Here is a 17,702-nt window from a genome sequence, read left to right as displayed (position 1 = left end):
TACAAGAGACTCACCTCAAACCCAAAGACATGCACAGACTAAAACTCAAGAGATGGAAAAAGATATTTCATGCAAACAATGGGGAGAAAAAAACAGGTGTTACAGTACTAGTATCAGACAAAATAGACTTCAAAACAAAGAAAGTTACAAGAGATAAAGAAGGACATTACATAACGATAAAGGAATCAGTCCAACAAGAGGATATAACCATTATAAATATATATGCACCCAACACAGGAGCACCAGCATATATGAAACACATACTAACAGAATTAAAGGAGGCAATTTTAGGAGACTTCAACATACCACTCACTCCAAAGGATCCACAAAACAGATCCACAAAACAGAAAATAAGTAAGGACACAGAGGCACTGAACAGCACACTAGAACAGCTGGACCTAATAGATATCTACAGAACTCTACATCCAAAAGCAACAGGATACACATTCTTCTCAAGTGCACATGGAACATTCTCCAGAATAGACCACATGCCAGGCCACAAAAAGAGCCTCAGTAAATTCAAAAGACTGAAATCCTACCAACCAACTTTTCAGAACACAAAGGCATAAAACTAGAAATAAATTGTACAAAGAAAGGAAAAAGGCTCGCAGACACATGGAGGCTTAACAACATGCTCCTAAATAATCAATGGATCAATGACCAAATTAAAATAGAGATCAAGCAATATATGGAAACAAATGACAACAACAACACAAAGCCCCAACTTCTGTGAGATGCAGCAAAAGCAGTCTTAAGAGGAAAGTATATAGCAACCCAGGCATAATTAAAGAAGGAAGAACAATCCCAAATGAATAGTCTAATGTCACAATTATTGAAATTGGGAAAAGAAGAACAAATGAGGCCTGGAAGATCATGGCAGCAAGAACAAAGGTCATTCTATCTTTATATAATTTTCATTATGAATGTCCTTTGCTTTTCCAAGATTGAGTATGGCAAAAACTCATCAGACATGAAGTAACAGCTGGATATGGGGATTTTTTATTGAGAAGAGTGGTCCAAATTGAGGGTGTTGACATGAAGTAAAATAGAGCTTGAATAGAGTTGCTTGAAGAAGCTGCTCTACCACCACTTGCAGAGACAAGCATCCAGTGTCAAAAGAGATAGTGGTGTCTGGGAGGAAAAATAAGCTGTTTTCATCAGTAATATGGACTCAGCAGGTCCCATGGCAGCACCGCACGTTGTGAAGGCTCTGAGGTGTACATGTGCCCACACTTAGGGAGCCTCCACGTGTAAGAGAAGCGGGCTACCAAAACATCCCCCCGGGCTTAGGGTGCAGGGACACTGCAGCACCCGGAAGCCTGAGCAGAATGCGGGGACGCAGGGCTCGGTGGTGCAGGGTTGTCCAGTGAGGGTCCATCTGGAGAAAGGGCCTGAGTGTCGGGATCCTGAGCTGCTAATGCTGTGCTGAGCAAGAGGCGCCTCTTGGCCGGGGCCTGGTCAGTCAGCTCCTGAGTCCCCTGCTCCCGAGGACGACGGCCAGGACCACGCCTGCCAGTTGGGTGGAGACCCAGGTCAGATGGGCCCTGGGTTGTCAGCAGGGCTGAGCCATGCTCCAGGGACCGACAAGCGGCATCCCCGCCCTGAGCCACAGAGGTAGGATCAGACGCCCGCACGCAGTGCCGAGATGCAGGCAGCCTAGTGGCACGGCGGTGGCCCCTTCGCCCCACGGCCACCTGCCTGGCAGGGCTCAGTGAACGGCGGGGTGGCAGGTCCCGGAGGCCAAGCGCGGCTCTCCTGGTCGCCCACAACTCCTTCCAGGTGCCCAGCTCTTGGCTGCCCGCGTCCGCAGGAGCCACATGGTTCACTGCCTCCCGGTCCTGCCCGCGCTTCCAGAGCACATAGCGCTCAGGCTGCAGGGTGCGCACGAAGACATCAATGGGAAAGCTGACCCTGGCCTCCCCGCAGCTGCACTGAGAGGCCGCTTTGCCATAGTCGATCCAGCGCGGCATGGCGAAGTTGATGGCCTCCGCGCAATTGAAGCCGTGGTTGAAGCCAGCATGGTACCCGTACGGAAATGTCACTATGAACTCACCAGCCTGCTGCGTGACGCGACTGAAGGGGATCCTGTTGTTCCTGAGGACAGTGGGAGACATGAGGGCCACCTTGTGCCGCATGAAGGCCCCGCAGCTGTGGGCACTGGCCGGGAAGAGCTCCTTGGCCAGGTGTTCCAGGCGCCAGCCATGCTCCGGGGGCACCGCGTACCACGTTTTGGGCTCCCCGAAGTGCACATAGTTGATACTGTACAAGTCCATGTCCTCAGTGTGCCACGCGAACGTGGTCTTCCACATACCAAAGTACAGGTAGGGTGTGTTGACGCCTTCGATGACCAGCCCACACTCCTGCTCCAGCAGATCCTGAATGGTTCCCAGGTGTCTGAGGTTCCACTGCTTGGTGTTCGCATCAAATAAGGAGCCGTTGACATCAGCGCCATAGATCGGTGAACTGTAGAGCCGGGTTTTCCAGAATTTTCGCTCCAAATCGTCAACATCTGAGTGTGGGGGTGCCTGATATTTAGCACTGTTCGCCAGGTCACGATACTCCCCAACCGTCATGGCCTTCTTCTTCTTGGAGTACTGAGTGAACACACCAGCCCTGCCCAAGACGTCCTGCTGGAGGGGACTGGGGATTAGGATGTCACCGATGTCATTGTATGTCTTCCTGGCTTCCCAGCCCTTGGGGGGGATTATCTTGGCCACACCTGCTCGGTGTGCACCTTGAGATTCCATATAAATAATGTATTTCTCAAAATCATTAAACTCTTCTTCAGTTGGGTAGAAGGTCATGATTCTACAACTTGGGTTCTGGGTACAGTTAGCCTGAGACATCATGGCTTCCATTATGAAGAACAAACAAACTCTCAAGTCTTCAGGTATGGTCTGGATGGTTGAGCATGGTGGAAAATGCTATTGTTCCAAAATTGGTGTGAGTGTCTTTGAGTCAGCAGGAACCACCCGTGGACTGTGGTGTAAATGAGATGATGTTTTGGGGCCTGCTGCTTCCCCAGGAGACTGCCCTCTGGGCAGAAGCTGGTACAGGAGGCTGAACGTGCAACTCTGTGGTGTTCCTCAGCTGGCACTGGGGTTTGTTCTCTGAGGCCTCCTGACTCACCCAGTCCTGGGTGTTCGGTCTTCCAAATGCAGTGTCTCCAGGACAGTGTTTAAAACAAAACCTAGAAGAAAGAATACAAAAGCTTGAACATTAATGTTTGGAGAAAGTTATTCAGGGGTACAAGTAAAATACCATGGGATCCCACCATGGGATATTATCTCACACTCAAAGAAAGGCTAAAATTTTTATAAAATTGACAATATAGGATGTGGTGTTGATGTAGAATGGGAATTCTCATACCCTCATAGAGAGAATGGAAATCATTCTTTGGGGAACTATTTGGACAGTATCTATTAAAATTGAACTATTGCATGTGTAAGACTGGACATACACATGTGCTATGATTCAACTGTTACCACATGTCTAGGTAATCTGTATAGCTGTGCATGGAAAGTCACCTCCATTAATGCTCACAACAATATTATTTCTAGTAGCAAATACTGGAGACAACCCAAATGTCCATCAACAGTAGAATGGACATACATTGTGGTACAGTCCCTACAATGGAATACAATAGAGCACTGCAAATTGCATGAACATATAGAGATAATTTTGCAAACATAATACTGGGCAATATTATCCAGACCTAAAAGAATATCAAATCCGTTATTCCAATTTTACATGAAATTTCATCTTTTTATATAAGTATATATAAAGAAGGAGGTAAAGTAATCTATGTTAGAAGTTATAGAAGTGGTTACCTTTGAGAAAGAGAGGTTGTGAGTGGGAACATGAGGGGTTCTCTGGAGAAACGTTAATATTTTGTTTGGAATCTGGGTGCTGGTTACACAGCCATCAGAATAGCTAATTGTGATCATTCATCTGGCGGTTATGATTTTCAAAAATTTCCATATGTTTATTTAAAAGCATAGTTTCGAGTGAGAAGCACTGAAGACTAAGAGACATATTTCACTGTATTAAAAGAAAAAGGAAGAATGAAAACAAATGAACTAAACATTTGATTGAAGAAGCTAGGAAATGGAAGGAGGAGGAGTAAAGAAATAAGAAAGAATAAAGATGAAATTAATGAAAAATAATACATTCAAAATAGAAGGACGAAGGCCAAAAATGTCATTTGAAGAGACTAAGAAATGCAACAAATCATGAGCATAACTGATAAGAAAGGCTAGAAAGTAGAAATAAACAATACTAGGAATTAAACAGTGCACAGATGTAGTAATATAGTAGAGAATTTTTCTAAATCTCAAGAGAATCTTATGAGCATCTGACATCAACATTTTAAACAGATAAGAAGACAATTTTCTAGAGCTAAATAGAATATTACCTAACCAATAAAGCAAAATGCTAAAAGAATAATACATCATGATCTAATAGACTGTATCTCAGGAATGCAAGGATGATTCAGCATCACAAGATCTAATGATATAATCAGAATATTAATGAAGGAAATGAAAAATAACATCATCTCATAGGTACCAAAAAACGATTTCATAAAATTGAACATTCATTCATGATTTGAAAACTCTTTACTTGAAAACCATTCAGAAAACTTTCTACAGTAAGATAAAGTGTTTCAATGTAAAAACAAATAGCAAGTGTCCTTAGCAGTGAAACAAGAGAAACGTTCTCTTGTTTAAGGTAGAAAAACAGATACATCAGCAAACTCTCTCATTAGCATGATCTCAAGTGGTCCTTTCTTATAATTTCCTAGTTTTTCCCCTCTACAAATAATCTGCTTTCACCTTAAACTTTGGACATATTGACTCCGTCCTACTTAGAATCCTCCAAATGTTCTGAACGTCCCTGCATGATCTGGGCCGCCGTCAGCCCTTCCCCGGGCTTTCTCCTATTCCTGGCTGGGTCTCAGAAGAGCCTGCACTCCTCCTCCTACCTGACGCTCTTTACACATAGGCAGCTCCCCTACCCCTTCAAGGCTGAGCTTAAATATGATCTTTTCAGTGAGGTCTCCTCTGGTTGTTGTTTAGAATAAAATTAGCGATTATTTTCTCTCAAGAAAACATATACTCTCTCTTCTCAAGAGAACCTCGCCAAATGAAACAAACTGCTGATCAGGACTTATAAGTCTCTTCAAAATTCTAATCAAATCAGCTGCACCCCAATTCCATCATCCCCAGTCTAATCTCAACTGAATCCAATCAGCTATCCAACCAGCTCTTTCAATTGAACTACCCTTACTTGTTCTAGTAAGTGGCATCCTTTTCAGTGTTATCAGCCCACAAAACATTGGTGTTTTGCCTGAATTTTTTTCTCTGAGATTTCTTATAAGAAAATAGGAAAGGAAAAGAGGACTGCCAACCCTCAACAAATCTGAAATCATATTTTAAAAATAAAAAAACTTGTAAGCTCAAACAAATGGCTTCCTTCCACAGCCAGAGTTACAGAGACTAGAGCTCAGGTCTGCAGCAAGCATTGGTTTGATACAGTCTTACAAAAGCCACTAGCAAGGGCCAGAGAGAGGAAGCCTGTCCTTTGACCCAGAAAGCAGCCCCAAAGGAATGAGAGACCTAGGAATAAAAGACTCACTTGTTAAGAGGTGAAACATGCCTACTCCTATCATAAGTCGGTGTATGAAATCAGAGACTTCCTAGAGATTCTGAATCCACTTGGAGTCACCTTACAGAGTTATTGGGAATTTGTGAGTTACTGGTTCTGGACAAATTCTCTGGAAATTTGTGAGAAACCTAGAGCAGATCCAGGTTTTGTGGGGTTTGAAGATAATACAAATGACAGGACCTTCTTAGGAATGGAAAGATTTCCCTGGGAGTGTTGTCGGGATGGGAGGGAAAGTGTCAGAGTAAAGAGCACGGTGGTCTGGGCACAAAGCACCATTGGTGCTGGGGTCTGCACAGAGCCATGTGGAGGTGAAAGTCAGGCCAAGGAAATGGGGTGAGGGGGAGCTCCCAGGATGAGGTAATCCCATTCCCTTTAGAGGTCCAGGCATTTAATTTTCCTCCCCCTGTTGTCTCCCCAATAAGACTTCAAAAGATCAGCTTGCCTGCCCTATGCCTCCTGGGGTCCCCAAGCACCTGTCTTTCCTTATTGGAGGTCCATTCAGATAAAGGGCAGCTGGGGCCGGGGCCCATTCCGCTGCTACTACTGCCCCCAGGGGGGTTGCCAGTTTGGCTTCTTTGACTAAATATAATCCCTTCTTCCTTTGGGCCTAGGGTTTGGGGCAAAAATAGCAAAGGAAGGACTTGCTCTCTGTGACCCCTGCTGGTGGCTTTTGTAAGAGTGCGTCAAACCAGTGTTTGCTGCAGACATGAATACCAATGGCAGGGACCCATGAAGTGAGCAGTAAGTGACCTCTGCCTTAGCTGGACCCTCATGCGCCAAAGAATCTCCAAAAAGTGGGATAAGGAGGATCAATACACTCTTCTCCTTTTTCAACTTGAACATCAGAGGACGGATGGAGGGTCACAGCTGGTGAGACTATCTCCAGGGCATGGTAGGACATATTGTATTAAATGGGGGTGGGGGGAGTTGATGACAATCTGGCTCATTCTTAGGGAGTATGAAAAATGCAATTTATTTAGACTCTAAAGAACAACCTCTCCCTCTTTCTATTCCAGGTATACCTAATGAACACTCAGAGTTTGGGAATAGGTTGTTATAAAGGAGCAGCTTGTCCACAAATGACCCTAGATATTCCCCCAGCTGGATGGAAAATGCTCAAGTTCAGATTCCTGTGGGAACAGTGGCTTCCTTCCCATGGCTGGGGGACTGTACTGTCCAAAGGAACGTGAGGTCCCCAGCTGCCTCCTAAAGCAGAGGGCTGCTGGCCTTCCCAGACAGCTCCTGTATATGGTTGGCATGTCTTCTAGGACACTTGATTCCCCAAGTCTGTGCATCCCTTTCCTGATAAAGTTGCTGTCACCAAGCTCTATATGAAAGAAGAGCATTGGGGGAAGGGGCCCCTCCCTTAGAACAAAACCCAAGACACACCCAGGATTCCTCCCAAAAAGGGATTTCTCTCTGTGGAATTCTGAAGAAATGGGAAGGCTGTGTACCTTGTTTTGACACACTCTTACAAGGGAATCAAGTCCTTAACGCATACTGTATAACTTTGTGGTATTTATCCCCATACTTTGCACTACTATTGGCAACTCCACAAGGACCAATGACAGAATTATTCCCCATAGAGGAGGAGCATTTAAAAAATAATCTTCCAGCAGGGTTAGGGCTTTTCCAGGCAAGTGTATTTCAGGGAGAGAGAAACAAGGGTACTGATGACTGGAAGGAGGGACAAAATGGTGATTATAAGCATGGATAATTACATTTGTCCTGCGTAAAAAGGAGATGAGAACATGAGGGTAGAGATGGAGAATGAAAGAGTATTTGATTTGTGGGCTGAATTTCTCCATTAGGTCAAATAATTCTGTTAGGACACTGGGAAGTGTAAGCTAGAAAGAGAATGGGATGCTTGAAACAGATTTTTGAACTCAGGACATTATTTAACTATCTTATTGATGTCTTCAAATTTCCCTTTCACTTCATGCTATTCAACTTTAAACTGCCCTCCTCTTCCACCATTATTTCTCCCATATTTCCCTTCCATCTTTGTCCTTAAATTCCACCCTTTCTCAAGTACATCAACTTGATCCCATATCTTCCCTTACTGACCCAAAAAGCACCATCTCTTCCTCCTCCTCTTGTAGTTCTTGTTTAGCACTTATAATTTATACCTTATATAATATGAACAGCAAAAGACACCTATACTTAGCACTTCAGTTTGCCAGGCCCTTTATTAAGCACTTTCTATATAATATCTCATTGAAACCTCACAGCTAGTTTATGATGTCAGCACTGTTATTACCCCTAATCAGTGGAGTAGAAAATGAAATGTAGAAAAATGTATATTTAATTCAACAGTTTGTGTCTCCATCTCTAGAACTTTTTCTGTTCTCTCCATGGCTATCTCTTCTGTTAAATTCCTTAAATCAGCACCTCCCCCTTATTCCAGGACACAGTCTATTAAATATCACAGTCATCTTTGTCTCTCTTAAATCATCAGCTTTCACTCTCTTTCCTGACTTAAGCTACCGTCTTCCCTCTCACCTTCATTTCAATTCCAAACATGTTGAAAACATACATGAAAATAGTTTGCGTCCAGAAACGCATTTCCTCCCCCTCTCACCTTCTGGTTCTGCCCCCACTTCTCTGCTGAAACTGAGGCTACAAACCAAGCTGTTTCCTCCCAAATGCCCTCCAGGGGTTACACTTTATCTCTGTTCATCCTTGGCTCACAGACACCTTCTTGCTCCTAAAAGGTCTCTGACCTCACAATTTAAATATTGCTCATATGTGCTCATAGGATTTTCCCAGTTTGCCATTTGGTTTATAACTTGAATTCTATTTCACTTACAGTGTGTTTGACATACATTCCAATGCCTTATGGTGCTGTTCACCTTTTCCTTTGTAATGTCTTTCATGTCCTTTATATTCAGTAAGTTGCTTCCCTGTCCAGAGGCAGGTAAATATTCCTTCATGGTTTTTCCCTTTTTGTACATTAATTTTATCTTTAATTCTGATTTTAATTATACCTTTTATTCTAACTGGTTTATTTTATTAATTTGTTTTATTGTCTTGTGTGTATGGCGTGAGGAATAAGGAAGATGGAACTGGTCCTCAGGCCTCTATGTGTGACCTGTTCGCTGTGTGTTTTCTCTCTTTATAGAAGCTTTTTGCTGTCCCAGTGTTCTTAAATTTTTTCAGTCTCAAAATTCAGGTGCTTTGGTTTTGAGACATTTTTTAAGTTACTTCTTTGATGACTTCCTCTACATTTTTCCTATGCACATTAACTCTAATTCCTGTTATTTGGATATTGGACCTCAAGGATTGGACCTTAATTTTTGTATCTTTTCTTCTCCCACTTTTCTATCCCTTTACCACTACACTCTCTCTTTTGAAAAATCCCCTCATCTTTACCTGTCCAAACTCCTTCAGTTCTGTTTTTTTCATTTCCCCTTTCAAAATTTTAATTTCCAACAGGTCATTCTGATCCCTTGTTTTTTTTTTGTATATGTACCTTCCCCACCCTTCCTCCCCAACCAGTCTTATTGTCCTATTCTTGTTTCTCAGGAGCACTTCTTCAATCTCTCTGAAAATACTAAAATGTCAATGGCTTTGAAGTGTTTTTTTCCCCTTGCATGGTCTGTTTCTTTGAAATTTCTTTTTACATCTTTTTTTTCATTTTGTTTTCTATCTTTCAGGTGTAAGGCTTTCCTCAAATGTCTGATGATCCTTAGTAGTTGGTTCATATATGAGTATAGCGCAAAAAAAAGCTGATTCAAAACTGGGTGTAAGGATAGGCTTGGTGATTATGCTTCCCTGAATGGTGATCTGGCAGGGCTGGGGCTGGGTGAAACTCCGACACTGGCATCTCTAAGAGCTGGTCATATGCAACAGTGAAGGATCTTCCAATCCTCCTCCTGGAAGGGACAGGCCTGGCTTCCCCACTACATGGAATAAGATCCTGAAATTTCCAATATCCAACTTGTGAAGGTCACCATATCAATTTGTTTTCCCGATGACAACTACACTGCCGATGGTTCCTGGAAGTTCGCAGTTCAGAGACTACCTTTTTGACTTGCTCGAGGAAATGAAACTTGGTTTTCCATCAAGAAGAGAGAGGAGTTTATCCTGCTACCAGAGAATGGGAGGGAGTCTGAGGCTCCAACTGCTTCATAGACTTTCAACAAATCTTCCTTAGCCTCCTTCCACATCCAGAGGAAGCCAGTGCCATGAAATCCTAAGCCTTTTGGATTCTGTGGACAGTTGTGTTCCTTCTTAGCTTTTCTCACTGCCAGTTTAAGATTCAACTTTCTAGGGTTTGATAAATTGGTTTCTATGTGTCCATCTGTTTTCAAATTTTACTACTATCTTCTTGCCTTTACCATATGCTCTCTTTGTAACATTTCTTAAAACAAAAATCCTAGTACTGTGACTTCAGTGGAGTTTGGATGGAGCAAAGTAAAAGATTGTGTCACCATCTTTTTCTCTTTGTTTTCCCAAATGTATCTTTCAATAGCTGCTTCCACAAATCCTTGGCTGCAAGTACTCTTAGTCTTTGTCTCTGACTTGATGTTCTCTCTCCCTCACTTCTCTGTTCTAAGTTATAACCCCTGCCTTCCTGATCTGGGTCCTACTTGAGGGACCCTTCCCTACCAATCCTAGATATTAGTGAGGACTCTGTCTTCCACATTCCATGAGTACTATTTGCTTGGGCCATTTTTTTGGTGCTTAATACAAATTGCTGAGGTGGGAGCTCTCCAGAATATTCCTTTCACCTCTAATGGGCACTTATCTAAAGTAATAAATTCCTTCCATGAGATGTGCCTGCTTCTCTCTCTCCAAGATATTTTCATGTTTCTGCCTCACAAGCTTCAACATTCCCTTCTTGATAAGCTACATGGAAAAGTTAAGATAAAAAGGTGACTTTTTCTGTATACTTTGTGCTCCAAAGTCCAATATTTGGTGTAGATTTCCTATTTAGGAACATCCAGGAATGTAGATATAAAGACTCCTGGCAGGAAGTGTCAGGCATGAACACCATAGAGTAAATTGTGACATATTTGGAAGAGCACAGATAAAATCATGACAAATATTGGAACTTGACCTTTACTTTTACTTGCCGGGAGGACATGTCCTTCACATTAGCAACTTAAATATCACATTATGACTTCATTGTGACATAAAGTAAGTTGAGCATGGTAATATGAACCTCAGTAGTCTTCTCTATTTGCTTTCCTCTGTTACAGGGGCACTTAGCAGTCACAGTGGTACCTGGAGCCGAGAGCAGCAGGAGCCAGAAGCCTTCTTGAGCCCCTTATCGCCAAGACACAGCCACGCTGTTGAGTTTTGGAGGCAACATCTAATATATGCTTCTCTGAATTGTCAATACATTTTGAAGACATTGCTTGAGTAGCACATAAGCCTCATTCTTGGATTCTCCAAGAGATTCTGTAAATTACCTTAATGCTTAAAAAAAAAAACACTTCTTTACCTTAAAGTAGTGAATTCTATAGTATGCAACTAAAGAATCCTGACTAATACACTGTCTCCCTCATTCCCATTCCTAAATCACTCCTACATATTTTAGCTGTTTCTTTTGTTTTCCTAGTATTTGTAGACTTTTCCGTTTTAGAGATGGTGGGCACTCATACCACAAAAGGCATGGGTTAAGTTCCGTTTCATCCTAACACAGAAACTTCCCCTGCCCCAGCCTGTCATGTAGATACAAAAACTTTATGGTTAAATCAAGCCTGAATTTTTACCATGTAAAATTAGTCTCACCTGAATCATGTAGTGTGCTATGATTACACTGCCTTGCATGTACAAAATTGTATCTATCCTATATTTAATAATTTTCTTATAATGTCATTTGCATGGCTTAATACACATTAACTCATCCCCAAATTCATTTCCACTAGTGTACACCTCTTCTAACTACATAAACCACACCAGGTACTAAATCAGATTTCTCTTTTAGAAATGTTCTGCCTGGAGCTTTCCGTATACTTTCTTAAACCTCGATTGGCTAGTCTTTAGACTGTTGCAGAGCCTGCATCCTGGGGTTTGTTAACCATAATCCTGGGGATTCCCTTTCCCTCAATATTATGTTAAAGCCCTTGATTCCACCCATCTCTCTTCTTCCCTGGTTTATGCCCTTGTGTCAGTGAGCACATCCACCAGAAGCATCTTCGGGAGCTTCATTAGAGATTATGAAGGAGCTCACAGAATCTCCAAGAGGACGGGGGAATAGGGTTTGGAGTCTGCATCCAGAAACAATATCCAAATTATCCAACAATCTATATTAAGGTATTCCTATATCTCCTGTGTTCAAAGGCACCAAAGACCTTGAGCAAGGGACACTATGAACCAGAACTTATGCCACTATTGCCTCTGAAAGCCCAATCCCTCACCACCCTCTCCAGGAACAGATCCTGTACAAACTCGATTTCCTCGCAGTTCCTCAAATTGAGGTCTCCATGGAAGTGTCTGACTGGAGGAGCCCAGGTCATGTGCCTACATATTTTCTGCAATAGATGCTGGACAATTGAGTTCTGGCTTCAACCTTGTCAAGGCAAGGGTCATAATGTGGGGATTTCCCAATATAAAAAGGGAATTCAGAATTATTGGCTGGTCACAAATATAACCACTGTCTAGCAAAGTTTGCATGTCTGAAGTGTCTTTGTTCTAATTTTATACTTTTCTTTTGGGATTCTGATGACATTGTTTCACTGAATTCTAGCATCTAGAAATCCAAAACCAATTTGTTTTCTGATCCTGTTTGTGCAACCCACTTTTACTCTGCATAACTTTAAGATGTTCTTTTGCTCTTTATTTTCTCAGATTCAATCAAGATGATTGTTCTTATTTGTCAACAACTGTTCTAGAACTTCTGATGTAGAAACTCGTGTTCTTCATGGCTGAGAAATTTTCTTAAATAATTTCTTTGTATATTCCTTTCCACTATTTTCAGTTCTTGCTCTGTGGTAATAAATTTGGATATTAAACTTCTTGGACTGATCATGTAATTTTGTTATCTTTGCTCTATTTTCCATCTTTTTGTTCATTATATTTTATTTTCCAAGCTTTCTAGCAGTTCATTTCCAGAAATTGTTTTGTTCTCTGGATATTCCTTTTATTACAGATTTCTGATATTTTTCCATGGCTGCAGCTTTTCTTTTCTCTCTCTAGAAGTGTATATTTTAGGGATTTTTTTTTAAAGATTCATTTGTGCTCTATGTTGTATCTGTCTATTTCCTCTGAATCCACCCTTCCAGGATATTTTGGTTTCTTTTATGTTAAATATTTTCCTCATATGTCTAGTTATTCTTGGTGCATGTCTAAGAGTCAAGCATTACAGAGTTGGTTTCCTATGTAAGCCTGGTCGGCTTCACGGAGAGTGCTCTGACAAGGAGCCAGTCATTTCTTTTGTGGCTAGGGGCAACTGCCAGTATCTAGAGGTAAGAGTATAATAAAAAGACTTTAAATGTATGCATCTGTCTCATTTGAAATTAGGGCCCAGGAATTTATGCTGTCTTAATATTTTGTTCTTCAGACACATTAAAAATAGCGAAAATAGAATATATAGCAAAGACCTGCATTCCAACCAGCCCAGAATTAACATCTTTATATTGCCATGTTTGCTTCAAATGGTTTATAAAAATAGCATTTCCTTTTTTTAAAAAATAGCATTTCCAATTTTTTAAAAATTGCATTTCCTTTATTGAAATGTAACTTACATAACAAAAATATCACACACTCTAAGTGTACAATTCAGTAATTTTTGGTATATTTACAGAGCTGTGCAACCATCACCATTACCTGATTTTAGAACATTTTCATCATTCCAAAAAGAAGCCTGTTGCCATTTGCAGTCACAGTCCATTTCCATCCTCAGCTCCAGACAACCATTAATCTACTTTGACTTGATTTGCCTATTCTGGACAGTTCATATAAAAAGGGTCATATGATATACAGTCTTTTGTGTCTGTTTATTTCACTCAGCATGTTTTGGAGTTCATCCATATTGTAGCATATATCAGCGTTTTGTTTCTTTTTGTGGTTGAATAATTTTTCACTTTTATCAATAGATCACATTTTATTTCTGCACTCATCAGCTGATAACATTTGGGTTGTTTTACTCTTTTGGCTATTATGACTGATGCTGTTATGAAATTCATGTACAAATCTCTAAGTGGACATTAATTTTTCCTGTGTAGATACCTAGGAATGGAATTGTGTTATATAGCAGCCCTTTGTTTAATGTTTTGAGAAACTGTTATGCATTTTCCCAAAGTGCCTTCAACATTTTAAATTTCCACCAGCAAATACATATGAGGGTTCTAGTTTCTCAATGTCCTCACGAACACTTGTCTTTTTGTCTTTTTTTTATTCCACTTCTAGTCAGCATGAAGTCTTATCTCATGGTTTTGATTTGCATTTCCTTAATGACTAATGATGCTGAGCATTTTTCCCTATGTTTATTGACCATATATATGTTTTGAAGAAATTTCTATTCCAATACTTTGCTCATCTTTTTGAGTTATTTGTCTTTTTGAGTTGCAGGAAGTGTTTATATGTCCTGGTTACAAGTCCTTTGTTGAATGTATGATTTGCAAATATTTTCTCTCAGTCTGTGGGTAATCTTTTCACTTTCTTATGTCTTTTGAAGTGCACAAGTTTTAAATTTTGATGAAGTCCAATTTATCAATTTTCTTTTTTGCTTGTGCTCTTGGTGTTTTTTGTAATAAATTATTGCCTAGCTCAAGGTCATGGAGATATATGCCTGTGTTTTCTTCTAAGAGTTTTCTGCTTTTAGCTTACATTTTGTCTATGACCAATTTTGGCTTCATTTTTGTGAATGGCATGAGGTAGAGATCCATGTTCATTCTTCTGTAGGTAATATTCATTGATTCAGCAACATTCATTGAAAAGACTATTATTTCACTGTTGTCTTGAAACCTTTGTTAAAATCAATTGACCACAAATACAAGGGTTCATTTCAGACTCTCAATTCTATTCCATTCAACTACATAGCTACACTTATACGAGTGTCTTATTATAGCTTTGTATAGTTTTGTGTATTATAGTTTTGAAGTGGAGAAGTGTGAGTCATCCACATTTTAAAATTCTTTCTCAAGACTGTTATGGTTATTCTGGGTCCTTTATGTTTACATATCAATTTAAGATCAGATTTTAATTTCTGGAGGTTAGGGGTGGGGAGTCAGAGGAAAAATAGAGATTACACTGAATCCATAGATCAATTTGGTGAGTTTTGCCATCTTAACAATATTAAATCTTCTGATCCATGAATATGGAATGCTTTTCCATTTATTTAGCTCTTCTTTAAGAGTGTTTCATAATTTCTGCCGTAGAAGTGATGTACTTTTTTGTTTATTCCTAAACATTTATTTTTTTGATGCTATTGTGCATGGAATTAACTTTTCAGAATTTTCATTGTGTATAGAAAGCAATTGATTTTTGAATAATGATCTTGTATCCTGCAATCTTACTGAACTTGTTTATTAGGTCTAGTAGTTTTTTCATGGTTCCTTAAGATTTTCTCTACATAAAATCATTTCATGTATCAATATATTTTTATCCTTCCTAATTTGGATGCCTTTTATTTCTTTTTGTTCCCTAACAGCCCTGACTAGAAGCTCCAGTGTAATGTTTAATAGAACTAGTGAGAACAGACATCCTGAAGGGTCTTGACCCTGCAGCAAGTACTTTTAAATAGAAGAAATAAATACTTCAAGTGAAGAAGTCCCTTTCAGATTCAAACCCCAAATCCTAATTTCTTTCTCCTCCCTAGCATCGTGGATGTAGTGCATTTTCTGTGGATGTTTTTGTATGTGCATGTGCATTATGTACTAATACAGAGTATTGTTTTGTGCATCTATTTTTATTTTATATAAATGATTTCATACTAAATATGCTAACACTTCTGCAATTTTTAAATTCAACACTAACAGATTCAAGATAAATTTTTATATATCTATATATACCTACATATGTAGTCTGTCATAAGAATATATTTTATTGATGTATTTCTCTATTGGGGAGTATTTGGATTAGTTCCAGTGTTTTACTATAAACAATGCTGCATTCAAAACCTTTTATATGTGTCTTTGTAATTATATGTGATAATTTACCTAAGGTAGATCTTCCTAAGTGTTATTTTTATGTGGTATAGAAATTATATCGCCATATTTTTAGGTAGTGTAGAAATAATACAAATTACATTTTGTATATTGTTATGCAATGTCAAGTTGCTTTAACTACTGAATTTCCTAATTAACACACTCACTAGCAGAGGAGGAGTTTCTCCACACCACCAGATGTACTTGATGTCAAATTTCTGGTTGTTGGTGATTTGATTGGCAAAATAATTTATCTCCTTTTATAGGAATATGTTGCCTGTTTCCTGGTGATGTGCATTTTCATAGATTTAATGGCCTTTTCTGGGTTTTAGTTTTGTAAATTACTGGTTATATACTTCAATTTTTCAGTTAAATTGTTTTTTTCTGATTAATAAAATTTTCTAAATATTTGGTATACTAATTCTCTATTGCATTGTGGCAAATATGTCATCCCATGCCACCATCTTCATTTGGATTTATGGGTCTTTATTATTTTGAAAAATTAAGCATAATCATTTATTCTTCTTTTCCATTGTGATTTGTTCCCTTCCTGTTTAAGTAATCCATTCTTCCATGAAGTCACAAATATTCATTTTCATTGTTTTCTTTGTTTTTCATCTTTGTTTCACCCATTTAGAATTGTGTTGTTGTTGGGAGGTAGGGATCTGTGTGGTTATTGTTAGGATTTTTGGTAGAAATCTAATTGTCTACCACCATTTTCCCCACCGAGTTGGAATATTCCACTCTTGTATGCCAAGTTCAAATATGAGCATGGATCTCTTTCTAGACTCTTCATTTAAATCCATTATTTGCCCATTTCTGTGCCAAAACTATAGTTTTAATTTAATTAGGTAGCTTAACTTGGTATTGATACTTGGTAAGGCAAGTCCCCATGTCTTTATTCATCTTTAAAATTAGTAGAGCTAAACATCAGTATTTATTTTAGAATAAATTTGTCAAGTTCCATAAAAATCCTACTGATCTGAACTAAAATTGCATGAAGTTAAAATAAATTTGGTGGTGGACATAGCTCCCATATTGGGCATTCCCATCAATTAATTGGTATATCCTTCCATTTATTCAGATCTTATATGTGTTTATAAAGTTTCAGAATTTTACCCATAATGATAATGTATGTTTCTTTAGATATATCCTTTGGAATTTTATAATTTTTGAGTGCTTTGTAAATGAACACTTTATCTATTAATTTTTAATATTTATTGATCTTATATCTCTTTTCAAATCTTATACTTATTTCCTATTAGTTTGTAAGCTTGGCCATGATTCTAAAGTTTTTCATATAGATGATATTTTCTGGAAAAAAGGCAAAAATTATTACCTCTTCTTTTCCAATAGTCATAGCTCTTATTCTTTTTCTTTCTTTCTTTCTTTTTGTAGCTGGGGGGGAGGGGAATAGCAGTCTTATATAATTAGATACAATCTCCAGTAAAATGCTGAATGTTGACTTAGTAGAAATTATACCCTCATTTCAGATTTTAACAAGTGTGGCTCTCAACTTTAACATTAAGTTACATCCTATCATTTATCACCTTAAGACACACTTTTAAGACTACCAGGGACCAAGGGAAATCAGACATCAATCAGGACTCTACTAACTCATCAAGTAGTTGAAAAACAACAAAGAATACTTGAGCAAGGCAATCTAACAATTGACCTAATGGGCATATATTGAACTTCTGTAGTCCCAAACTGTAGTATCAAAATTTTTTCAAGTACTTCTTAAATTTCACAAAATTGACTATAAAGTTCTGGCCATAAAACAAGTTTTAACAAACATAAGAGGAGAGAAAGCAGGTTCTCTGACCATAAAATAAAGTTATAAATTACTTTAAAAAAGGATAACTAGAAAAATCCCCAATTTTATAAAATTAAAAATGCATTCTAATTAAAACTTTAACTACAAAGAAGTAAAAATGGGAA

General features: G+C 39.1%; 1 protein-coding gene across 1 annotated transcript; it reads right to left on the bottom strand.

Moving 5' to 3' along the window:
- Window positions 1-1,286: 1,286 nt before the first annotated feature.
- Window positions 1,287-3,001, bottom strand: LOC130680472 (lysine-specific demethylase 4D-like). The gene has a single exon (XM_057491098.1). It carries the CDS (start codon window positions 2,856-2,858, stop codon window positions 1,287-1,289), a length of 1,572 nt encoding a protein of 523 aa, XP_057347081.1. The 5' UTR covers window positions 2,859-3,001.
- Window positions 3,002-17,702: the final 14,701 nt, after the last annotated feature.

The sequence above is a fragment of the Manis pentadactyla genome, chromosome 13 (assembly GCF_030020395.1).
Source record: "Manis pentadactyla isolate mManPen7 chromosome 13, mManPen7.hap1, whole genome shotgun sequence".
NCBI lineage: Eukaryota > Metazoa > Chordata > Mammalia > Pholidota > Manidae > Manis > Manis pentadactyla.
The sequence above is the reverse complement of the archived record's forward strand: the minus strand, read 5'-3'. Positions and strand labels throughout refer to the sequence as shown.

Excerpts from the sequence above, each read along its gene's own strand:
- LOC130680472 (XM_057491098.1), bottom strand. The coding sequence starts at position 2,858 with ATGGAAGCCATGATGTCTCAGGCTAACTGTACCCAGAACCCAAGTTGT.